This window comes from Scomber japonicus, chromosome 5 (genome assembly GCF_027409825.1).
Source record: "Scomber japonicus isolate fScoJap1 chromosome 5, fScoJap1.pri, whole genome shotgun sequence".
Lineage (NCBI taxonomy): Eukaryota > Metazoa > Chordata > Actinopteri > Scombriformes > Scombridae > Scomber > Scomber japonicus.
This window is the reverse complement of record NC_070582.1, coordinates 17,533,264-17,559,096: the sequence shown is the minus strand read 5'-3', so window position 1 is coordinate 17,559,096 and position 25,833 is coordinate 17,533,264. Positions and strand designations below refer to the sequence as shown.

General features: G+C 40.3%; 1 protein-coding gene across 2 annotated transcripts; it reads left to right on the top strand.

Moving 5' to 3' along the window:
- Window positions 1-746: 746 nt before the first annotated feature.
- rasgrf1 (Ras protein specific guanine nucleotide releasing factor 1) lies at window positions 747-23,082 on the top strand. 2 transcript variants are annotated; one of them, XM_053319041.1, is made up of 28 exons: window positions 747-1,022; window positions 4,846-4,952; window positions 5,298-5,445; window positions 6,158-6,250; window positions 6,346-6,599; window positions 7,669-7,748; window positions 7,944-8,137; window positions 9,683-9,792; window positions 9,993-10,111; window positions 10,593-10,753; window positions 15,221-15,284; window positions 15,624-15,766; window positions 15,901-15,983; window positions 16,074-16,322; window positions 17,169-17,177; window positions 17,924-18,294; window positions 18,390-18,509; window positions 19,439-19,609; window positions 19,801-19,907; window positions 20,430-20,542; window positions 20,645-20,705; window positions 21,280-21,383; window positions 21,487-21,571; window positions 21,668-21,865; window positions 21,954-22,033; window positions 22,122-22,239; window positions 22,329-22,397; window positions 22,990-23,082. In XM_053319041.1, exons 1-28 carry the CDS (start codon window positions 747-749, stop codon window positions 23,080-23,082), a joined length of 3,780 nt encoding a protein of 1,259 aa, XP_053175016.1. The 2 variants fall into 2 exon arrangements, with proteins under 2 accessions (XP_053175016.1, XP_053175015.1); XM_053319040.1 differs by lacking the exon at window positions 17,169-17,177.
- The last annotated feature ends 2,751 nt before the right edge of the window (window positions 23,083-25,833 follow it).

Sequence of the window (25,833 nt, the reverse complement as noted above, 5' to 3'; positions counted from 1 at the left end):
TATTAAAGAAAACTGGATCCACTTGCAAATTTACGTGAAGTTTTGATATAAATACTTAACTTAAAACTGTTCAATCAGCCGCAAAATCAGAACAGAAATTTCTCAGAGAATATAAAGTGAAAATGAATTGACCCTGAAGCTTATAAACGACCATTAAAATGGGGGATTTCTGTCTTTAAACGTGCACCACTTTCCATTTTCCTCTTATATTCCTACACTGGCTTGATGATCGGCTTGATGGGGGTGACTGAGAAGGAAACTCAACTTATGCGGCATCTTGTTGAAACGTCCCTGTCCAAGGTCCTGAAATCTGCTTTCCCAAGCATGCGTCATGTGACTTCGCCCAGCAGCACTGCCGAGCTCAGCACCAAGCCTACTGGTTTCTGGAGATTTCATGTGAGAAAAGGACAAACCCCTTTCCTTCTCATCTTGCGTTGTTTGGACTGTTTTTTTCTCGTTCCTCTTCCGTCTTTTTTTTACACGATCGGATAATGTGGACCTTCAAAGCGCTCGGAGTATAACAGAACATTTTAGGATGCAGGACTTGTGCTGCGCGTTTTGTTCCTCTCTTTTTACTTAAATGCCAACACGGTTAATGCGTCGGACAAAGTGGACAAGCCTGCTGCTAGAAGTCCGCATACAGAAAGTCAACATCTGGTCTTTCTTTATTTGATTTTCTCTCCGGAGAGACTCCAGAAGGATGTAAGGACCGATCCACCTTGCGCAGCCGAAGTCTCCTTATCAAAATGCAGAAGGGAATACGACTTAATGATGGTCATGTCACCTACTTGGGGCTTTTGGCAAAAAAGGATGGTACAAGACGAGGGTGCTTGAGCAAAAAGAGCTCAGACAACACAAAATGGCACACAAAGTGGTTTGCTTTGTTACAAAATATGCTATTTTATTTTGAGAACGAGTCCAGTTCTCGACCCTCCGGATTATACCTGCTGGAAGGATGCATATGCGACAGGGCGCCTTCACCGAAACCTTCACTGTCAGCCAAGGAGTGTTTGGAAAAGCAGGTATGGAGAGAGCGCGCACACACACGCACGCGCGCAAGCTCTCTCCCTCTCCGTGGCACTGCTTTATTGTTTTGCAGGCTTCATGTTGAAATATTGACGAGGTGAAACACTGAATGCAAAATTTGTTCCTGCGCCTTTCAACTCTATTTTAGTCCCCATCAAAGCGCTTTCCTTATGCATTTATTCTTCTTATTTCCCATCGCATGATGACCTCAAATCCAGCGCAGCAGAATAGCACGAGGTCCCAGATTGCTGTATTGCACGTTATGTAATCCATGCATGGCATTAATGATGAGGTAACAATATGAACACCTAATGATATTACAGCAACCCTGGCAGTGGGACTATGCAGTGTTTTGCTTGGGGTTGCAGCAAACCCGCGCTCGAGCCTTTTTTTTCTTTTCCTTTTTTTATTGGTGGGATAGTTTTCAGTGGTGCATGAAATGTAATCGGATTTCTGGATTTATCAATTTTAAAAATCTGCATACTGGTTGGTCACATATTTTGCTTTTGACTTTCAGTCATCATCTTTTTTGACATTTCTTCGGGGCGGAGAGTGATATATCTATAATGATCCTAATGAAACATGCAAAAAAAAAGTTGTGGCCTCAAGGTTTCCATCTTGTGGTAAAATGGTGAAATTACAGTGGAGGCTGAAGAAACAGCAGGGTTCCAGTGATCAATCAGCTCTGATCTACATGGCCAAAATGAGATTATTTTTCAGATGCTTGAGCCTTTATTTACATTATACATCATGATAATAGTATCACATTTTATAATTTCATCTGACATTCAGGCTTTCCCCCACAACCCCATGAACAGCATGACAAAGGACATATGTGGCATGGTTTTCAAATTGAAATCATCATCTGCAAGAATAAACACAGAAGTGAGGAGTAGAGAGGTTAGCAGGTCTGTTATAACTGTTATTGTAAATAAATAGCTGACAGAACATACAGCAATGCTTTACTGTTTAGGCCACAAGCTCTCCTCTCCTCACTCCAGGCTCTGTGCCTGACTCTGTAGGTAGGGCTGCAATCCAAAGTGAGTCCAGGTTCTTCCTGTGAACAGCTGCCCTTGTGCTGACGAAGCAGAATGCAACACACTGGCTAATGTTGTGCTCTCACAGTTGCTTTAAATGCACCCAAAAAACCTCCCTGAAAGAATTTGGATTCTTTCAAAATGTTATCAGCAGTGCAGCTCTCCCTGCATTGTGCTGTTTTGAACACAGAAATGTTAAATCCTGGTGCATAGTTATCTGCCATTGGACTGAATTCATGAATTCAAGTATTGTAAAGATACTTGTTCCACGAATCCTGTTTGCAGAGAGTGAAAGCATGGAGAGGTTCAGCAATAATAAATGGCTTGTATGACTGAAATGAAGAGCTGCTTGAAAAGTCACCTCCAATTGTAAACAAACAAACATCCCTAATGAGACTAAATAAGAAAATATCACCTCTATCTCCTATCCCCACCTGGATGTATGGTTTTGTGGCAACGTTTTCGAAATCCACCATAATCCCTACATTATATTTATCCTCAAATGCAGTTAGTGTGAAAATGATTTTGAGCTCGGGGTTTCTATGGCAACCCTTATTTGCATCGTAAAGAATGATGCAGTTGGGAGAGGTGGGGTAACTACAGGAGAGAAGTAGTGTGTCGCATCTCTCCTATTAATGCGAGTGCTATCCAGGCTAAATTTGTTCCTTGCGGTACCTCAGAGGGGTCAGAGTCCATTTATAGAAAACACAGCTCGCTCGCACTGGAAACAGCAGCACTCCAACCAAATCCACTAGAGACTGCAGGAGCAAGCGATGGCTGATTTGCTTTGTTATGATTTGTATTTTAAATCGAAAGCTCCGACTTCAACATGTACTGGTAGAAGATATACTGCATTCTTTGGGGTTGTTGGTATGGAGAGGGCTAACATCCAAACTAAAGCTTCTCATTAAAGTAGAATTACTACTCTCAATTAGGTCTCCAGGGAATATATTACAGTATAGATCTCATTAAATGGTTCAGCAAAGTCCATTATAGTATTGCTGCAATAAAAGAGAGTTGTTTATTAGTCAATAGCAATTATACAAGAGAAGAATTACTATACTAATGTAAAAAGAACAATCAATCAAAACAAAAGAAGCATTTCTCGTTCAATGCACAATATCACAGGTTTTATCCGATCATATATTTCAGATGTGTCAATGATTTTAAAGGTGCATGACTCAGCCATAAACATAAAGCAGGAAGCAGACAGTGCGCTTAACATCGCCTCAGACCAGACACTCATCGCGCTCTTTGAGAGATCATGAGGGAAAACTACAACAACATGCATGCCTCCCTGCCAGAAATAGATTTTCTTTGACGGTAGGATGAATACCTAATGAATGTGAAGATGGAAGAGCAGTCAGCCATGAATAATGATCAGTTGCAGGTTGATAGGCGCCTGTTGAACATATGCAGGCCAAAGATTAGAGTCTATACTCATCCCTCGACACAGCTGGAGAAGTCCACAGGAAAAGATGACATCTCGCTTTTAGAGGTGTTTTATTATTTTATTATTTATGTTTTAAAAGGAAATTCATAGCTCTCATTAAAAAGGCCTTCATTAACATGAAATAAATCCAAAATGCTAATTGATTGCATTAAAAAAACAATAGTTTGCTCATTTATAAAAAAAAGGTGATGTTTTATTCTCTCCTTGATGTGAGAAAATACTTCCTGTCTCATTTTCACTGCACAGATATTTATTAGCAGCCAATTAGACACTCAGTTATGAAGAAAATTAACCGTATAAAAATCCACAAACATCACTATATTTGATGGAAAGGTTAATAGTTCACACATTATTTCATATTCATATAAAATAAGTATTCATATTTTTACTGAATGAAAATAACATTACCAATGTGTAAATATACTCCATTACAAGTAAAGGTACAAGTCAAAATCTCTATATAAGCTCATTATATGTTTTTGTGTGAAAATGTTGCAAAATAACTGTAGCTGCCAAATACATGTGATAGAGTAAAAAACACATGATCATGATTTTACTTTGTCAAAGCACTTGACTGAACATACATGGTTTCATTCCACTGCTGCATTTAACAAGTCTGTGATGGTCCTCTGCAAACAGACATTCGTCCAATCAAAGGAGGCAGTTTTTTTACAAGGAGGGTTTGTATTGCACAGGAATACTTAACATGCAGAAAAAAAACATAGCCTGAAGTATTGAGTTCCTAACTTGATGAATATAAGATTCATGTTTTGAAAAAAAGTGCATGCTTCCCTCATTACAACTACACTGTTCATAATTAGTTGCTGCTGGGAGCCCAACAAGAAAGAAAGCATGCTCATCAAGAATCGAGTGACACAGAAAGAAAACGCAAAAACAAGCCCAACTGTTCACATTGACTGGAGTTGCTAGGAAACAGGTATCGTACAGTTATGTAATTGGCCGTGGCTCCAGCCTCCATGTCTTATGGCATTTCCTCCTGGGAACCAGAGACATCCCAGGAATCGAGCTGGGGGAGGCTTCCCTCAGTGAGCTCTATCAATTGCAGTGGTGGGCGAGTAAGATGTGGCTTCCCCAGGCCCTGTGTGGTTTTAAGTCACCCGCTTGATGTCTGCAGTAGCGAGGCAGTGGAACAAACACAAAGACAAAAGCGGTGGAGAAGCTTCAGTCAAGCCACTATATAATAGATTTACTGTATCTAGAAAGTATCCAATAATGAATTCTCCTTTCTGTGTGGAACGTATAACATGTCAGGTTGATGATACTGTTAATGTTTCTAACCACCACCACCCCCCCCCCCGTTTGTTTCAGTACTATTTCACTGTCAGCTTTACCCAAGAAAACCAAAAGGCGCTTGAGTTACGCACAGAAGATGTAAAGGACAGCGATGAATGGGTGGCTGCCATATCACACGCCAGGTAAAGGGACACATCAGTGAAATGTGTAGACATGGCAATTAGGAGTTGAATTAGTCAGTAGAGGGTAAGTAATTTTTGACGGATGTGCTCAGTCTGTAGAGGAGGTTGCCATGGTTTCATAAGTGGGGTCAAGAAATGAGGAATGACAGACTTGAAGAAAAACTGCTTTGTTCACAAGTAAAATGCAATTGCTTTGATGTGAGCTGAAACTACATGCACTGATGTGGAATTCATTACTCAAGCTACAATACAAACTGTGTGTGTGTGTGTGTGTGTGTGTGTGTGTGTGTGTGTGTGTGTGTGTGTGTGTGTGTGTGTGTGTGTGTGTGTGTGTGTGTGTCACAGTTACAGAAACTTGGCCAACGAGCATGAGACTCTCATGCAGAAGTATCTTCATCTACTTCAGATTGTGGAGACGGAAAAAACAGTTGCTAAGCAACTTCGACAACAGATAGAAGATGGAGAAATAGAGATTGAAAGGCTTAAGTCAGAGGTAATATTCAGAGTGATTCCTTTTATCCTGAACATGATCTGTTTTTGCTTTTTTGGAACTGGGTCTCCTTCTTTATTGGGGTCCTCAACACTGTTTTGTCCTGTCTGACTAAATCACAATGGTGGAGGAAGCCCGCCACAGAGAGCTGTGTCCAGACCAACTGCTCTCCACTTTGCATCTCCTCTCTCGGAAACAATACCTACAAAAGGGCTGCGTTCCCAGCTGTATTCTTCAGATCAAATAGTCATTTCACTTTAATGTGCAAATGTAATGCTTGAAATCAAATTATGTGCTGAATATGCATGAACACAGATTTATATTGCATCTCTTCCATGAAATGCAATGACAATTAACTCTCTTGCGTCTACAAAGTAAATGGAGACACTTAGCTTCAAACAGTTTAAGGCAGCTCCAGTCTGTTTTTGTTGTTGTTTTTTTGTTTTTTCCAGAAGCCTATTTACCTCTTGTTAACATGTAGGACAGTTTGGTACACATTTCATTTAAATGACCAATGTAAATAAATATTGGTGCAGAGATACCAGCCAAGTGAACACAGCTAGTTTAGTCAAGCTACTCTCTCAGCGTTGACAGTACTGACAGGTCCTGTCCTGTTGACTTAGTCACTTTGTTTACATGCTGGTACAGTAAGTGAGAAGAAGAGAAGTGTGTAAGTGGCAATGATTGGTCTTTCTTGCGGTTTATGCCCTGCCAGATCTCTGGGCTGCACAAAGACAATGAGAAGATCCACGCCAGCCCAGCAGCCACCCCGACTGATGATGACTCAGAAATCAAGAAAATCAAAAAAGTAATGCAAATGATTCAAACCTGTCACTGCATTATCACAGTAAATTAAGTTGTTGAGAAACTGACCACAGCCTTCAAAACCCCGGTTCTCCGCAGGTCCAGAGCTTCCTGCGAGGCTGGATCTGCAGGAGAAAGTGGAAGACCATCATCCAGGATTACATCCGCTCACCACATGCTGAGAGCATGAGGAAGAGGAACCAGGTGGTGTTCAGCATGTTGGACTCGGAGGCTGAGTACGTCCAGCAGCTTCACATTCTGGTGAACAACTTCCTGAGGCCGCTCCGCATGGCAGCCAGCTCCAAGAAGCCACCCATCACCCATGATGACGTCAGCAGCATATTTCTCAACAGGTTGGATCCTTTCCTCACATATTCACTGATTACCCTTCAAAATGTCTTAAAGGTGCTCTGTGGGGGTTTGGATCACTGGTACGGTAGCACTGTGATGCAGTGTTTATTTGAGACAATTGGTTTGTATTATGTGTGCTCACTGTATTCTGCTAATTGACAGTCAGGTAGTAACATTACAAAAAGCATAACAATGCACCAACAAAAGACACTGAAAACATTCAATTAAAATAAACCTCCACAGGGAGGACTTTTACAAAATAATTTTGTCTATTATTGAGTCCAAAAATGTAATTTACTTAAAGCTACATGAAGTGATTTTCTACCATAAGAGAGCAGAAAGACATTAGGAACCCGTTTTCATGAGAGCCACAAGTTATATTAATTATTTATTGCTTGATCCGTAAAGATAGCAGAATGATCTCACAAGATTTGCTTATTTCAAGAGTTGTTTTTTTTATGCTAGTGCACCAGTGTATCTTCCTGCTTTCAATATTGACAAACATTTCTAGAAGAAATGGAGGAGGACAACTGCATAAGTGAAATTATTTCACCATTTGGCAGAATATTTAGTTTGTTGTACATTCATGCTACCAGAAGGATCCATCATAGACTTTAGCTTTGTTTCTATGTCCACAGTAAGATTAAGTTTGAAATAATTAACAATCAAAAAAGCATTATTTCTAACTATTTGAACAAAAATTACACAAGATCTCTGCAAGCTGTATTCCGATTTTGTACCATGTGGATATAATCTGACAGTCTTAAATTTGTGTTTCCACTTTTTTTTCTGTCCCATCAGAACAACTCTTGACACACAAACAATATAATGATGGAGACACTAATCTGCATGAAACCTCATTGGTCTATTCAGAATCCACCCACACACTCATCCAAGCATGTTCATGCTCAAAACCGGCACACCCATGCTCTCATGCACGCTGTCTTCTATCAGGGCTTACATTTACTTCACTGGATGTTGGCAAAATTATTAACTCTGAATTTATTTGAGATTAGAGGATTTTAAAAAAAAATCAGTTTTAACTCTTTTTCCTAATATCTTCTTTTTCAGTGAAACTATCATGTTTCTACATCAGATATTTTACCAGGGGTTAAAAGCCAGAATAGCAAGCTGGCCAACATTAGTGCTGGGTAAGAAAATCTTTTCTAATTTCTTTGTTTCATTTTAATGATTTTTTTCATAATGTGGCTATTTTGAAGTCTTTTTTTGTGTGTAGTTGTAAAGATAGTCATTTTTTTTTTACCAGCAGTGTTGTTTGTTTGTTTGATTCATTTTCATTGCTGTAACTGACATCTCCCCGTGTGTCGATGTTGATCTCTCCACAGCCGACCTGTTCGATATCCTGCTGCCCATGCTGAATATCTACCAGGAGTTTGTGAGGAACCACCAGTACAGCCTGCAGATCCTTGCTCACTGCAAGCAGAACCGAGACTTTGACAAGCTGCTGAAGCAGTATGAGGCCAAACCCGACTGCGAGGAGAGAACCCTGGAGACCTTCCTCACCTACCCCATGTTCCAGGTTAGCTAATTTGTCCCACTGATATACACAGGAAATAAAGGCAGTCCCATTGTTTGCTGTAGAAGTGCAGACTGGAGACAGATTTTGTTGTTAACTCTGTGGTTTCCCAGACATTCTTCTGTCTTTATGGTCTGTTGTCTGTTGTTGGGCCATATAATTCACCAACTTGATGCTAGTTGACTATTGCTATGCCAATGATACCCAGTTTTAGCTGTTGGCCACATTGTTTTCTGGATGTTTAAAGCTTAACAACATAGACCCACCACCAATTCCAAAACTCATAACTGTAATTTATTATCACTCCGAAAATGAATCACTTGTCCATTTTCATTTGTGTATATCACTGAATATTCTTTATATATTGTATTTGTCATTTATATGGCCTAGAAATTTATTTAGTTTACATTCTTAAAACTGAATGTGTGTGAAGTTGTCACTGGACAACTGTGACTTTTTAGTGTTTTAGTGGGTTTGCAGCCCACTATCACTCACAAATTAATTGGCAAGTGTTTTAAAATGATTACTTTTTAAATTTATACTGCAGTTAAATCTGAAATATTTTAAAACTCTTAAGTAATAAATTAAGTTTATAAATGACAACACTGCAGTATTTTCTACATATAACTTCAGCAATTATTTTGTCATTGTGAATTTGGGTATTGTAACATCCTGAGGAGGAGTTTACATTCTAGAATAACAGATAAATTACATATGTGTTTTTTTAAGTCAGACACTCTTTTGAGTCAATATCTTCAAATGCAACAGTTTTTAGAGGAAAGCATAAGATGGATTTGATATTTCTGCACATGAACTAAAGTATATTCCTAAAAGACAGAAAGAGCTTTAACTTAAAGATGCCTCTGAATGATTGGCCAACTTAAAAAAAGGCCATTATATGAATGGGTTGTCATTACATCAGCAGTTTCACTTATAGGAGATAGTTGGTAATATGTCAAGTTAATTCTAAGTTGAATTGTGCCTCTCTGATTAGAAAAATAAAATTATTTAATTGAGGTGATTTGATCCAGTAAAAACACTGTAACCAAATTTCATAAATTATTGCTGGTGTGGTGACTAATATCCACCTTAGAGCATATTTTCATTAATGTGTCTTGGCTTCTCTTCTGGCCAGAGTGGCTCAGTCAGGTCTTGGCTTCAAAGACCCACTTCCTTCTTGTCCCATATTATAGCATCACTGATCAACAACATAAACAGCAGGCATTGTCTGCTTATGCTCAGAACATCCCTGTACTGTTTTTCATGTAAAAAGCAGTTGTTTTTGCAGCTCAGGCTCCTTTCTGGCTAGGCACGCAGTTTTCCGACAGTCCACTCTGCTGGGGCCTACTGCAGGCTGTGCTGTGTTGATATTATAAATTTTGCTGATGAGTGTAGATTGTGCTCTCCACTGATCTACTTCTCATTAGTGTACCAGTATGTTGGCACGTGTATATTCCTGTGTGTGCATGTTTGGTTACATTTATGCATGCATGTAAGCTGTTATCGTTGAGTGTAACTCCCCTGTCGCTGTCTATTCTGTCTCGGCAGATTCCCCGCTACATTCTTACGCTCCACGAACTTTTGGCCCACACACCCCATGAACATGTAGAGAGAAACAGTCTGGACTACGCAAAATCTAAGCTGGAGGAGCTTTCCAGGTACAATGCTGTTGATGGTACTGTGCAATATCATCAAAAACAAGACAAGCATGTTGTCTCAATTTAGCAAGATGTCACTTTTCATCACATACACACAAATAAGCAAATGGCTTCTTGTACATGAGTGTCTCTTTGTGCCTTTTTTCCATAGGGCATTCTGTACAGTACAAAAAATAACAGTGAAATGTCCTTTTTCCCAGAATCATGCATGACGAAGTGAGCGAGACTGAGAACATCAGGAAGAACCTGGCGATAGAGCGCATGATTGTAGAGGGCTGCGAGATTCTCCTCGACACCAGCCAGACGTTTGTAAGACAAGGTAACTCCTGCGTTCAGATCCGCTCTCAGCAAAGAAACCTCTGATTCTACAAGAGAGAAATTCCTGTCCCTCATCACCTGTCTCACAACATAATCTCACATTTCCAGCTCTGCAGTGGGGGAAATACTCAGTTTAAAAAAAAAGGGCTAATCTCTCTCTGGGGAACAACATGTACATCCTCGTGAGATGAGTCTTTAATTTCCAAGTGTAATTAGACTGTTCTGAGGCAAACTGATGATGAATCTGGGACTGTAAATGTCACACATCCCCAACAGGCTTTGATGGTTGAGAAAAGGGAAAATAGAAATAGTAGATTATTTAATCTTGGGTATCTCATGTGACTGTACATGTATTCATATGTAGAGGAGCAGTTTTTCTAATCCTAAACCCCCTGTTCTTAACTCTTTTCCATTTATATATGTATCTCTCTCTCCCTCCCTCTTCCTTCTATTTGCACACACTCTTTTATTCCCACGTACAGGGTCTCTCATCCAGGTGCCGATGAGTGAGAAGGGCAAGATCACCCGTGGGCGACTGGGCTCTCTATCTCTGAAGAAGGAGGGGGAGAGGCAGTGCTTTCTCTTCTCCAAGCATTTAATCATCTGCACCAGGGGTTCTGGGGGAAAGCTTCATCTCACCAAGGTGGGCCTATGCTGCTGAGCTAGCAGTGGAGTTACTATTTCAAAAATCAATCTTACAGCACCGCAAAGCCCTGAATCTCAGAGCTAAATTGAACGGAGTAACTGACAGCAGATGAAAGCTAAAGGGTTAGCAATGCCGTGGCTTTTATCAGTGGCAATGACCACTATAGAGCTACAAGTGCTCATACAAGTCTGTGCACGCACGGACACACACACAGGCTCATGCTTATTGTACATTGCGTATTGTTTGAAAGCAGCTGCTTGATGTCACTTTGACTTTCAAGTGAAGCCTTTAAATATAGTAAAAACTGCAGTTTTAATGTACTGTTTTTAAAAAATAAAGCATACTTCGAACCAATAATTAATTTTTAAGTATTAATTCCTCAAGGAACAATTTGAGGCAGATGGGTTTGCAAACACAAAAAGACCCAAACAATTCATTTGTCTAAAAAAAATGTTTAAAATGGTAAGTTTGTTAAAACAATTCGCAAAGGCACTTTATGTCAAAAACTCCAAATAATTCTTATAGTCTCTTCTTTCTTTTTGTTTGTTTTACACACAGAAAATCTAAAACTTATACTGTTGGTATTATCTTAAAGGGCTAGTAGTATGACATTACCTTAGCAGGCAAACAGTTAGTTTGGTTCCAAAACACACTGCCTACCAGTGTCCCTACACTTCTGTTAGGGACACTGTGTGTGAGTTATCACTGGCGTGCTACAACCAGATAGTCCCAGCCTCTGTCAGAAGGCTAACAACTGATCGAATGAAGAAAGGACTTCCACTGCGTGTATTCCTCAATTGTCAACTGCTTTATTCAAGGTTGTTGTGAACAGAGTATGGTGTATATTCTCATGAACGTCCACATATGTCCACAACAAAGGATTGGACAGGTCTATAAATGATGCATGTAACTCTGACTGGACTCGACTGGACTTGTCCAACTATGTGACTATTTTCATCACCTCCGCTACTGCTGATGATGTCATGGGTCAGTCCAAGTAGAGAGTGCAACGGGGGTTTTATACAGCCGCCCCCTAATTTGTTAAGCAAATTAGAAATCCAATAAAGGTCCCTGTTGCTAAGAGGGGGTACTACTGCCAGTATCAGCAGGCATTTCTGGGAGTTCAATTAGTTTGGCATCAGGGCGACTGTGTGCGTCCTCCAATGTTTACCTCTGCGAGCCTGACTCTTCCATCACTACTGGGGATGACCCAAGTAACCTTGCCCACTGGCCAAAGGGTATGTGGTAACTGTGAGTCTAAAACCATCACCACTTGTCCCACTGATAGGTCAGAAGTGGACTGCCGCCATCTCTGACGAGGTTGAAGGATGGGCAGTTAGCGCTGTACAGGGCCGTTTCAAGGAATTTGGGGGCCCCAAGCAAAATGAACTTGGAGGCCCCCCCACCACCACCGCCCACCGACGCCGACACCCCCTGGACCACAGCAAAAAAAACCTACGCCCCGCCCGCCCAAAGCCTACAGGAACCACAGCATAGACACACTGTTGAAGTTCAACCACACATTATATCAATAAAATATTTCTTAACAGTGCAAATACTGCTTACAAATGTTGCATATAGGCTACTGCACACATAGTATGTTTACTTATTTTATTTGAACATTTGCAATTAACATATAAACAAACTGCAAATTCGGTATTAAATATAAAATCCAACATAGATAAAAGTACACACACACATATAAGATTAACCGTTCAAAAATATGCAAAATATCTACATCTGCTGTTTGCGAGCCTTGGCTTCAGCAAAGGCAACCACAATGTCCTCCATGTCCAAAGACCGGCGAATATCACGCTCAATTGACATAACAGCCAGTCCTGTGAGCCTCTCTTGGCTCATGCCAAAGCAAAAAATACGTCGACGCAAAAACTGTGCGTCGATGCGTCGTTTGAAAACAAAAAACGAGTAGCGGTAGAGGCAGCATCAACGCAAGTGAGTCAGTTGACTCTGATCAATGTAAAAAACGAACTCGTAATTCTGTACCTGGCTGCCACATCAATGCTAACATTCCTCCACTCCAATGCATGACTACATCATGTCTTGGATTAAACACACACACTACACACACATAACACACCGTATTCTAGAGTGAAAAGGCAGAGTGTATGTTCCTATGAATGAAGAGCAGTTTATCCTCTTAATGCACGCTGTTCCTCTTACGGGACGGGACGGATGTTAGGAGGTAGCGACACGTTCTTCTGAATGTTTTAAACAGCAACCCTTAAACATATATATTCATGCCGTGCATTGTTAGAAAGCTTAGATTGTCCTGATTCATTCAAGACCACTCACACATTGTATGGTTGCTCACAGCCGTAATAGTATTAGCAATTAGCTCGGCTAGCCACTCAGCTAAAGTAAGAACAGCTATAATGCTACATACCTTCAAAGTCTTCCCTTTATCCACAACGATCATCTTATGACTCGGGACTTTCTGTACAGCTCGCCAAATATCCATTCTTGTGAAATATGAAATCCGTTTCCATAAAACTGGAATATTTTCCTCAATATGTCCATGTATTCAGTCCAACACGTAACGTAATAACACAAATAACAAACCATACACGGTCCGTTTATGTCATTTCCTGACCTGCACGTCCTGACCAAGCCAATCAGTGCTCAGGCAGTACATGCCCCCAAAGCCAATGAGGACATGTGACTGACGACAACGACAACTAGGCTTTGATTGACTGCTGTTCTAGTTCTTCCCCCGCCTCGACATGAAGCGGCGTAAAGCCATGAGAAATTAATCTGTGTCCATGCTCGGTAACAGGTCCAGGTGGACACACCGTGTTGTGAGGCACTTAAAAATAATGTCCCAGCGCTTCTCTCGTCGTCTGCATATCTTGACCAAAACAGTCCACTCCGGTGGACCAAAATGGAGGCTGATGCAGGCGGAGCCGAGAGGCATGGAGGTCAGCCATTTTAGGGATGATGGGATTACTGCGCTACTTCCTGCACTGCAGACACAGGCGTTGATGTTTCTTTATAGCTTTCCTACCGCTGAGTACCCAGTATTCTTCGCAACTCAGCAAAAACACGCTCAGGACCTGTATGTAGGAGCCGGTCGTCGTAATCTTGTATGAGGAGTTTGGTGACATGATGATCCGGTGATAGCACTATGGGGTATAGAGCATCAGCATCCAAATCCTCAGCCTTACACAGGCGACCTCCCACTCTAATAAGCCCCAGGCGTTGGTCATACTCAGGTGACAGGGCATTTAAGCGGCTGTTAGGGCGCACTGCCCTTGCAGTCTGAAGTGCTTGAACTTCTTCAGGAAAGCTGTCCTGTTGTGCCTGTTTCAGGAGCAGGATTTCAGTGTCCAGGCGCTGTGAGGCTGACATGGGACTCCTCTTCTTCGTCTCTCTGGCTGTTGACCCCGTCCAATTCCTTGTCCTTCCATTATATATATACTTGCCAGTTGATGGTTTATGAGATGCAGCTTTGAGCTATTTCAGAAAACTGGTTGATCGTTGGTTGATCTAACGCTTCACACATTTCACTTTGTTAGAGAAAGTCAAGATTCACCTGGGAGCAATTTACCAATTCAGGACAGATTTAGTAAAAAAGTCTAATGGAAATGTATAGAAATATGCTTCATATATTATAACAACTTGTTCAACCATTTTGCATGTAAGACTTATGCAATGAACTAACGCCTAAATGTTGTGGGGGGTGCGACTATTCAACAGAGACCCATTATAATACATTTTGATCAACATGACATAAGCAATTGATAATGTAGGAAAGAGCAGAGAATTGTACATAATCATTTGCATGGATATACCAAAGCATTTGCAACTTGTTCAAAGAAATGAGAATCTGCTTTTTTGATGTGCACAAGTGACACAATGATGTGAAGATTGAAAAAGTAGTTTTGAGAATTTCAATTCGGATCTGAGAAATGTACCAAAGCGACTGAGAAAAACTGTAAATAAAAGACAAATAAAGTGTTAGTGAGTGTTAGACATTGGAAGGTGGATTGTGGTACCTTTGGACAGAGCCAAGGTAGCAGTTTCTCCCTGTTTCCAGTCTTTCTGCTAAGCTATAAGCTCTTTACCATACAAACATTAGCGTCATAACAATCTCCTCATCTAACTGTAAGCAAACATTTCTCAAAATGATCACTGGGTCACTCATAATTGTATGTGCCTTTTTGCAAGTTGTGCAAGAGGTCTATTGCCAAAAATTGTAAAGCTGGGGTTCATCACACCTTGCAAACAGTTCTTGGCCTTTTGACAAATAAAGTAGTTTAAATACTTTTAAAAAGCAAGGTATTCTTCAAAGGAGCTTACTGTCATTTACAAGGGCGTCGGAGACCCTGGTGAGCCTCAGTTCATGGTCTGCATGTAGTGTAAACCTATGGTATGTTATGCAATGTTGCAGTGTGTCACATGAGGCTGGTGTGAAGAAACTAAATGTAAATTGTATGTTGTTTGCAGAATGGAGTAGTCTCCCTTATAGACTGCACTCTTATGGAGGACCCTGAGGGGACAGATGATGAGTGTGAGTGTTTTATTCATACAGTATAGCAGCTTACAGAAATATGTGTTGTATGTACTGTGTGTGATGTATATAATTTATGCATACTAGACTGTGCCAGATTTATAAATATTGTATTAGTAATATTTCGGAACATTTAAAGAATCGTTTTCTAAATGCTACCTACCATTAGAAAGTAATATCGATTCACAAAAATTACATATATATTTGTAATTTTCTTTCATATTTCGTAAATAGACACAGTAGAAGCACTAATATTAACTTTTTTAGGTCTGTAGTGAATGTGTACATGAATTTACAGACAAAGTGTCACCTAGTTATGTGTTTATGTTCACCTCTAAGCCAAATCAGACAAGAGTGGCCAGGACATGGAGCACCTGGACTTCAAGATTGTCGTTGAGCCAAAAGACAGCCAGTCATTCACAGTCATTTTGGTGGCTTCCTCGAGGCAGGAGAAGTCTGCATGGACCAGTGACATCAGCCAGGCATGTCAACACAAATCAAAGTCACAGACTGTCACACAAGAAGCCGAGGATGTCGGCAGAAAGCCTGAATATTACAGAACTCGCTAACATTTCCTCTGTCCTCTCTGTTTACTTGTGCTGTATCTGTCCTACAGTGCATAGACAATATTCGCTGCAATGGGTTGATGATGAATGCCTTTGAAGACAACTCCAAAGTCACAGTACCACAGATGATCAAGTAAGCCTTGTTTTTATATATGCAACCCCTTCCCTCTTTTCTTCTTTGCTTTTACTGCCATATAAGTTAGTTTCTTTTTTTTGTGAACAGATCAGACTCGAGCCTGTACTGTGACGATGTGGACATCCGCTTCAGTAAGATGATGAACTCCTGCAAGGTGCTGCAGATACGCTACGCCAGCGTCGAGCGCCTGCTGGAGAGACTGACTGACCTCCGTTTCCTCTCCATCGACTTCCTTAACACCTTCCTGCACTCCTATCGCGTGTTCACCATCGCTGATGTGGTGCTAGACAAACTCATCACCATCTACAAGAAGCCCATCAGTGCCATCCCTGCACGGTGAGTCATCTCAATTAGGACAGACTTGAATGTTGCACGGTTGTTGACAGCTTTTACAATAGATAAACAAATCGTATTTGAAAAGTTTGTAGTCCCTTCAGACCTTGACATGCTGCATAAAGATGACATTGATCTATCATGATGTGAAAATTAAGTCTCTGATCAATGCAAGGCATGAGCAGAAGCCAACATTTAGATACAAATGCAGCTGTTGTATAGATAGATAGATAGATAGATAGATAGATAGATAGATAGATAGATAGATAGATAGATAGATAGATAGATCGGAGTTATCTCGACTTGGCCTTTGTGATTACACATTTTTAAGAGAAAGGTGTGTAGATTTTGAAAGATGTGGGTATTTACCAGGAGGGCACATCTATCAAAAAGACGCTATCAAGTTGCATTATGAGAAATGTGGGATAAGATATGATAAAGCTTTATTGTTGTTGTACGGCTATGCAAAATGACAGCGCAATGAAATTACATTGATGCCAGTCTTGGCCTCTGCTGCATCATTGACCATTCCCAATCTGTTTCTTGTAAGTCTTTCATCTTCATGAAATTATGATACTACATTTCTGGAGTAACCCTCTAAATATTCTGAATTATTATTCTTACAGTGTTAACTAATATGACAATGTTGTACGTAATTATAGTCATGGCAATGAAGCAAATTGGAATTTCATAGATGATGGATGAGAGGAAGGTGAAACATGAAAATCTGTTCAGGGTTATTTGTTATAGTGTGTTACATGTGACATAAACAGTGTTTAGGTCTGTAGGACTTCAAAGGAACTGAGTGATCTTAGAGTTTTTGTGTTTGAACTTGAGGAGTTTGTTCAGTTGGTTAATGTGAGCGCAGAGAAGCAGCAGAGAAGCAGCAGATGGGCTGTGTGATGCTTCTGTATCATTTTGCATGTGTGTGTGTGTGTGTGTGTGTGTGTGTCTGTGTGTATTTACGTGTGTGTTCAGTGGTTGAAGGCGGTAATTAGGTCCAGTCTCTCCTGTTTGTCTGGGAGTGTCTCAACTGGGCTCTGTTGCTCTATGGCAACCAACCTTCATGCTGCAGGACCCCACCCTCCCCTCCCTCCCTCTCTCCTTGTCTGCAAAAGATCCATAGTGTGAAATATTGACAGAGTGTTGCAGTGGGGCTAACTCAGCTCTCCACAGGCCAGGAGCAAGGGTCCCACTGTGGGGTTCAGATCAGGGGGAGCTCCCTATCCCCACACCCTGCAGCATGCTCTCCCGTGGCGCTTGTCATGTCACTGTGAGACACCCACACTTGGTTGCTTGTGTCAGCAGTGGCCATGCGCACTATCACTCGCTGTGCTATTTATGGGAACCCGTGAGGTCGCCAGGAAGGTGGCGGGGAGTGGGAGAGGTTTTCTGCAACACTGCAGCTTGTATCCTGCTGTAAAAGAGCAAGATGCGATTGCAAAGAGACTTCTGGTTGCTGGGCTTACTTGGTTTGCATAAATAATTTGGGAGGTTATTATGTATTTAACTAAGTTCTTAAAACATAGAGCATACTTACCAAATATCAAAGAAACATATTCATATGTACTAAAGTCATACACATATATCCTCCCTTGATGCAGGTCCCTGGAGTTATTCTTTGCCAGCAGTCAGAACAGTAAACTCCTTTATGGGGAGCCACCCAGCTCACCTAGGGCCAGCCGAAAGTTCTCCTCCCCTCCTCCTCTGGCTATCGCCAAGAACTCATCCCCAAACCGCCGGCGCAAGCTCTCCCTCAACATCCCTATCATCACTGGGGGCAAAGCTCTTGACCTGGCTGCCCTCAGCTGCTCCTCAAATGGCTATGCAAGCATGTACTCCTCCATGTCCCCATTCAGCAAGACCACCTTAGATATCAACAAACTGTACGTGTCCAGCCCTATCGCGAGCAAAATACCAGATGAGGGAGAGGACAAGAAGGACAAGGCGGAAGATACCACAGCGTGCAAACAAGGTGGGTCAGCTAGAGCCAATTCCAATCAAATTATTCCAGTTTTGGTTCAGTGTATTGATGTGTTGATTGACCTGTATGCTTTTGTTATTATGCAGATCTCTCAGTACGAGAAGAAAGTGACAATGATCAAAACCAAAGTGATGATGCAGATCCAGAAGCCTCTCCTACCAAGTCACCAACAACCCCGAAAAACATCAAATGCAAAAACTCCTCAGGTACATTGTGTCCCATTGTGACATAATTACAACTCGATAGTGTGATGTCTAAGCTAATACTGAAATGCCACCTGTATCCAGTGCCCTCACCAGTGTCACATTTATCACTGAGCCCTCCTCAACTGTTTGTTAGACTGCAAAAAGAAACAAAGCTTGTATTCATAATTTACAATAGGGCATATGTTGCTGCCTGAAGGTTGTGGATTGATTGTTTTTAAAGTAAATTAAAGCTCTCACTTAGTGTAAGGTTGCAGTGGTCAGTTTGTTAATATGAAAAACCAAAAAAAGACACTGTATCAAGCATAAACAACATAAATTGGTCCATGGTTATGAACATGTGGGGAAAGCCAATGCTTGCCTTGAGTGGGTGTTAGGGAAACTTGTGTCATAGCAACTACATCAAGAGCGTGTTTTCCTTTCCGCCCCCAGTAACGAGGCTGTTTCACTGGAGCCAAGATTATCTGTGCCTTCTAATTCTCATGACAAAATCACACAATAGGTTTTAAAAGCAAAGCCATCACCAGAATGAACCGAATTAAGTGAAATTGTGAAGCAGAGAGTGTCTCACATGGTGTAGGAATTCTTGCTGCTTATGGTTTGTCTATGTTCTCGGGATTTAAACATAGCAGACTGCAGAGAATCTGTTGATTCCTCTGTTATGCTGATATTTGGTGGCTATATTTAGCTGCAACCATCCTGAATATCAAAGCCTCTTGTAAAGGAAAGTCTGGAGGGGAACAGTTGTGTTGGCCTGTAGAGCCCCCTAATGGAGGCTTGAGTAAGGACAAGCAGGCCATTCTGCGGTATACACAGTTCGGTGATACACTGTAGCATGAATTATATATATATTTAAAATGTGAATATTTTTTGTCATTATATTCATGAAAATATTTTTCGCAATAACAACTCTCCTCAAACTGCCCACACAGAGTTCACCGTATTTTCCTACAACAATGGCATGGTGATGTCCTCATGTCGAGAGATGGACAACAACCGCAGTGCCCTGTCTGCTGCCTCCGCCTTTGCTATTGCTACAGCTGGAGCCAATGAAGGCACCCCTACCAAGGAAAAATATCGAAGGATGTCCCTCGCCAGCACAGGTACACACCTATCCACTATCACAAAGTCCAACTGTGGTTATTTGTTAACATAACCAGGCTGCCAAGAATTGAGTGCAACCCATCAAGCACAGACTTTATTGTGTTTCAGTGCCAGAGCAGTATGTCTCATTGTGATGAGAACTGCATGTCGACACTCAGTATTGAAACTCAGTATAATATATTTTCTGCAGGATTCCCAACCGATCAGAGAAATGGAGACAAAGAGTTTGTGATCAGACGAGCGGCGACCAACAGAGTTCTAAATGTATTGAGGCACTGGGTGTCCAAACACTCTCCGGTAAAACACCACAATACAGTCCATGGCACATTTATAGTCCCAGTTCATAACTGCAGTATGATTTTGTTTACATATTCATATACTGATTAATTGCCTGTTTTCACATCCATTCTGCAAACATGTTTTACACTAAATTCTGCAAATTGCCAAGATTTCTTAACCCTGTGTATGTTTTAGCTTGATTTCCATCTTCCATCTAGTTCAAAAACATTGTGTGAAATTGATTTAACCACAAAATGTCTTAGAGTTCTAGATATTTTCTATGTGTGAAGTTCAATATCTCAAAAAAATATTATTGGTTTTTGGTTTACATCTTGCCTCAACGTGTCCTGGAAGTGTAGTGACTCTTGACAGTCACAGTTCCCCCCCCCCAAAAGAAACAGGAAATACAGAGCAAAAACTAAAAATAGGAAACATTTTTTTTTTAAAATATCTTAAAAGGTTCGATGACATAAAAACAATTTGAGAGAATCAGGGAGATGAGGTTTCTTCACACAAGCCATCTGTATGTGTTTCTTCCAGGACTTTGAAACTAATAATGAGCTGAAAACAAAGGTTATTGTCTTCCTGGAGGAAGTGATGCATGACCCTGAGCTGTTGACCCAGGAGAGGAAAGCAGCAGCTAATATCATCAGGTACTGACTCGTATTCTTTAAATCCATTTACCCAATGAGTATGACACAGTTTGTTACATTGTATCGACTTCACAGCTTGGCCTCTGTTTTCCTTTTTGTCAGGACTCTAACTCAGGAAGATCATGGTGACAATCAGATCACCCTTGAAGACGTGACACAACTGGTAAGAGAAGTCTTTGGCTGCTGTCCTCAATTAGTGAGTGTTGGTGTTTAGTGTGGAGTTTAAAAACTGCAGAATGTAGATTGTAACAGAAATATGCAAGAATATATACCTTTACACCAGTAAGTCAGTCACACAAGGCCAGGCTGTGATAGAGAGGACTGTCAGGAGCATAAGTACATTTGTAGCAGTCATGGATTTTTACTATTTAAGTAAAATTATTACCTTACCTGTACATTTCTTCACTGTCACTGACATTTTACACTGAAACTGAAAAATTGAAATCAGTGAACCATTGCCTTGGCTACAGAAAGCTGCATGTACCTTTGCATTGAATATTTATTGATATTTGTGCCTCTTACTCTTTTTTCTTTGAGAGAAAATGATCATAGACTGAACTGGGTTTAGTTGTTGTTGTTGTTGTTGTTGTTGTTGTTTTTGTTTTTTTACATATGTGTATCCTTATGCCATTAACCAACATCGTGTTGATTTCATTTTCAGTACTTATGCTCTGTTTCTAGCATTTTGTGTTTATTTGCCTGCTGCAGATTTGATAGTCTCTGTGTATGTCTTGTAGGTGGGCACAGGGAAGGCCGAGCCCTTTGAGAGCCACTCTGCCTTGGAGATTGCAGAGCAGCTCACCCTTCTGGACCACCTGGTGTTTAAGGTCATCCCATATGAGTGAGTGGCATCATATCTCTACTGTACATGTCTGTGGTCAAAAGGAAAACACATACAAATTCAGAGATACGTTTTTAATCGTCTTGATCTGTTAACTTTTTAGGGAATTCTTTGGACAAGGCTGGATGAAGAATGACAAAAATGAGAAGACGCCATATATCATGAGAACAACAAAGCACTTCAATGATGTATGTTCCAATCAATCTTCTCATCACCTGTAACTTGATTGATTTTCTAACACAATATTGAGAGTAAACCCCTTGTTTCTCTCTTTTCTCTACAAGATAAGCAACCTCATCGCCACAGAGATCCTGCGCTGTGATGATGTGGTCACTCGGGTCGTGGTCATTGAGAAATGGGTAGCTGTGGCTGACATCTGCCGCTGTCTCCATAATTACAACGCCGTGCTTGAGATCACCTCCTCTCTCAACCGCAGCTCAGTCTTCCGCCTCAAAAAGACCTGGCTCAAGGTTTCCAAGCAGGTGCTTACTTATATCCCCCTGCTCATTGTTTGTTTCATTTTCCCCTCCCAAAGCTGCTTATTATCATTAAATAACCTTTTTCTTCCAGACGAAGGCAGTAATTGACAAGCTGCAGAAGCTGGTCTCATCAGAGGGGAGGTTCAAAAACCTGAGAGAGGCTTTGAAAAAGTGAGTTCAGTTCAAGGATGTATGTTTTGTACTTGATCAATAAAGCAAACATCTAGTGCAAGTGGATGACGTGCATTTCTCCCACCAGCTGTGATCCTCCCTGTGTGCCCTATTTGGGAATGTACCTTACTGACCTGGCTTTCATTGAGGAGGGAACACCCAACTACACCGAAGACAACTTGGTCAACTTCTCAAAGATGAGAATGGTGAGACGATCTTGCTGTTGCACCTTATTCAGTGTGCCGCTGCATGAGAATCTTTTACAACTTCATGTCTTGCTTCTCCTGTGTTTCAGATTTCTCACATCATCAGAGAAATCAGGCAGTTTCAGCAAACAGCTTACAAGCTTGACCTTCAACCAAAGGTAAATGTATAGCGAAACAGTAGACTGGTGGTTCCCAACCTTCTCGGTTTGTTGTGACCTCTTAAATGTAGCTTTGTCCAGAATGAATGTAGAGGCGAAGGGGTCTCAATCAGTTTCACTTATACCTGCAGTAAGTCCAGAGAGGTTAAAGGTGCTCTTAAAGATGAAAAAACTAACCACAGAAAATGCACAGTCATTCTTCAGTCATTCTTGGAAAAAGGAAAGGACCCCCCAGCCAAGGTATTGCTAATGCTATAAATGAAACAGGTTGCAAAACAATTAACAGGATAGGACACATACATTATTATTTTTTCAGTCATTCCTGTAGATCTTGTTTTTTTTTCTTTGTGAAATGATGGCTATTCTTATTCCTTCAGGCCTCTTAAATTCTAAGTACTGTAACAGCGGGGAAATATGAGTCTTTAGTTTATTTGGTCATAACCTATAGACATGTACAGCTTGTGATATGTAGCGCTCAAGTGTTTTTTTTCTTTATTTAAAGGGGTCACAAACCAAAAAGGTTGGAAACCACTGTTGGTAATAAAGAATATTGGCTTTTGGAGCTGACATTTTCTTTCATTTCCTGCTTCAGGTAGCCCATTATCTAATGGACGGGAGCTCTGCTCTGGATGAAGAAAGCATGTACGAAGCCTCGCTCAGAATTGAGCCTAAAGTGCCCAACTGATGGGGAAGATGGTCCTCCACGTTATTTTCTCTATTAATATTACACATTAGTTAACATACACATTGACTTTTGTATAGCTGTACATGTTTAAGATATCTGCTCTTCTGTACAGTAGACGTTTAAGGTTGTTTGACGACATGAAACATTTCAATGTATAATTTTTGTTTGTTCCAGTTGCCATGATGCCACCTGCTTTTAGTATTTTTTTAAAAAAAGTCTTTCTTTTGGGTATTTTAAGCATAATAGCAGAGGTCACTTTGCCACCAAATCTTTGTGACCAATGATGTTGTTTTGCATCGTCTCATACTGTGTCTACTTTGCACTTTTTGAGCACTCGGCCATTGTTCTCTTCTCTTTTTCAGTCGGTGACTGAGTTTCTCTGCAACCAATGTAGCATTGTAAAAATGTAACTGCATCAAATCAGGTAAAAGAGCACAGAGAATTTAGTTGTATTCAAAGATGGAGAACTATGTTTAGTTGTGATGCTGGCGAGGGGAGCGTGAGTGTCTCTGTGCTCGCCAAACCAAAACAAGAGGGATTTGTTTAATTTCTGCTCACCAGTCTAAGACAGGGGTTTCCAACCTGTTTTTCACCACAGACCATTTTTATATTGAGAGTTGCATTGTGGGTGTGTATTAGGCATAAGACAGACTAAATGAAAACCAAAGTTTCTCATTTTGGTTACTTAAATTAAAAGAATACTGCTGAACGGTGGAGATGACAGATTGTTACCTCACTTATTAATAACCTTATTTAATTAATAATTAAAAAACAATATATTGTTTTCGGGTGTGTGACTACAGTAGATCTACTGCACCATCCTCGCAGCCCGATATCAAACGTTTCAAGGCCCAGTGACGGGTTGGGAACCTCTGCTCTAAGATAAATGTCATCATTTACCTAAAATTAACAAAAGATAAAGCTCTTTCCTTGGCTGTTGTCAGAGGACCCAAACTTGCCTCAGATCCCTCCTTTAATTTAATCTGATCAGTTATAATCTGTATGTAAACACATACAATGATAAAGAGGGGTTACACCTCTTTAGTTTTGCTGTGATTTAAGGGGATGGATTTCTCCTCTGAAGTAACTGTTACACCGGAATTCGCCAGTTCAGTAAAATGAGATTCCCTTTTCTTCAAATTTTCTTTGGTTTTTAACCACACATGGTGGTAAGTGTTGTACCTTCAGGTTCGGCGATACTTCTGTAGAGTAAAAGGTTGTTGCTCTTCTGTAATTAAAAGACAATCTGTCCTTTTTGCTGTTCCAGTGATTGTGGAACGTGACTGTATATCACTCTGTTATATGCATTGCTGTTTAACAATATGATAAAAAAACATATGTGAATGACCTCTGCCTGCAGCATTCAAACACTATTTTTGTAGTAGTATAAGAGAGAGTGACTTGCTCTTTATATGAACATGGGAAAGTATTTTGTACTTTGTTGTTAATTCACCTCACTGAGATGTGCTGTACATTTTGTACATGCAACCCTGCATATTTCTCAATGTGGAACAGTTTAATCCTTTAAAAAAAAAAAGTATCTCAAGCTTAAACACAAAACAGTGGGGTTTTGAAACCATGACTTAGAGGTAGGAAAACAACTTCAAAGTGTTTTGCATTTATACTGTAATCCTGTCTATAACCATTTCTGTTAGCAGGAATATAGTAATGTAGTGCTTATTCTGTGAATATTTGTATGTATTTTTACTATGTATGTACAGTACACTTTTGAAGCTCATGTGGCAGGCATGCAACACCTTCACAGACAGAATAATACTATATACTTATACTGTATACACTTATACATGCACATACTCTTATAAGGTATATAAACAAATAAACATTTTGCTGTTAGCAATACCCAGTGGTATGAAAATTATCTTTCAACCCTCATGTTTCCACACCTGAAGAAATATTCCCCGTTTTGTAAGAAAAAAAAATCTGAAGAATGAAGATATGATGACAAACAAACAAAAATATGTTTCCCAGTTACCTCTTGCTAATAAATCCATTTTATCTCAGGGGCATTTTGTCTCAAGTGTTTTTGTAGATCATCTATCAGTTGACATCATGCTCGCTCAGTATGAAGTAAAATGTAACCTGAAGCTATTTAACATTACAGCAACCCTCTGTCCTAGCAGGCAATGATGTATTAAGGCATTTGTAAAATCCTGGCTGTTTGTGGGAAAATAAACATATGGCTGTCACGCATATTCCGTGCTTCAACAAATGCATGAGGTGGCAATATAAAGGCTGTTGTTTCTTCTTAGTTCATTAGCTATATGGATCTGTTAAATTGCATCGTGTTGGGTTTGTTTTGGACAATGGAGTTACTGTCAAGTTATAATGCATCAGTAAAAGCCCACACAGAAAATACCAAGACACATTCTTTGTATGCTTGCATAATAATAATCTGATACTGATCACTTCTGAACTCTGATCAGACTTACAGGTGAAATAATATTGTTAGAAGCAATACATATAGTGTTTATTCAGTGTCTATGTTTGGGTTAATTTTTTATTTAAATGTAGTGGAAACTGGAGCTAGGGTTTGTTATCTATTTGTGAGTTTTTAATATTTTATTAATGAGTATATTAAGAATATATCAAGACACTAATTCTTCAGTTTGTCTTACAGTATCCTTCAAAACTAAATATTTTAGTCAAACATATCATATGTATTATACCGTTATTGCTCCATTAAGATATTAAAAACCATTTACGTAGTGCATACAGTAGTTTGGACATACT

Coding starts and splice junctions, on each gene's coding strand:
- rasgrf1 (XM_053319041.1), top strand. CDS start 747: ATGCAGAAGGGAATACGACTTAATGATGGTCATGTCACCTACTTGGGG. Junction 15,285..15,623: donor TGAGGGGACAGATGATGAGT/GTGAGTGTTTTA, acceptor TTCACCTCTAAG/CCAAATCAGACAAGAGTGGC. Junction 20,706..21,279: donor TTGAAGACGTGACACAACTG/GTAAGAGAAGTC, acceptor TATGTCTTGTAG/GTGGGCACAGGGAAGGCCGA.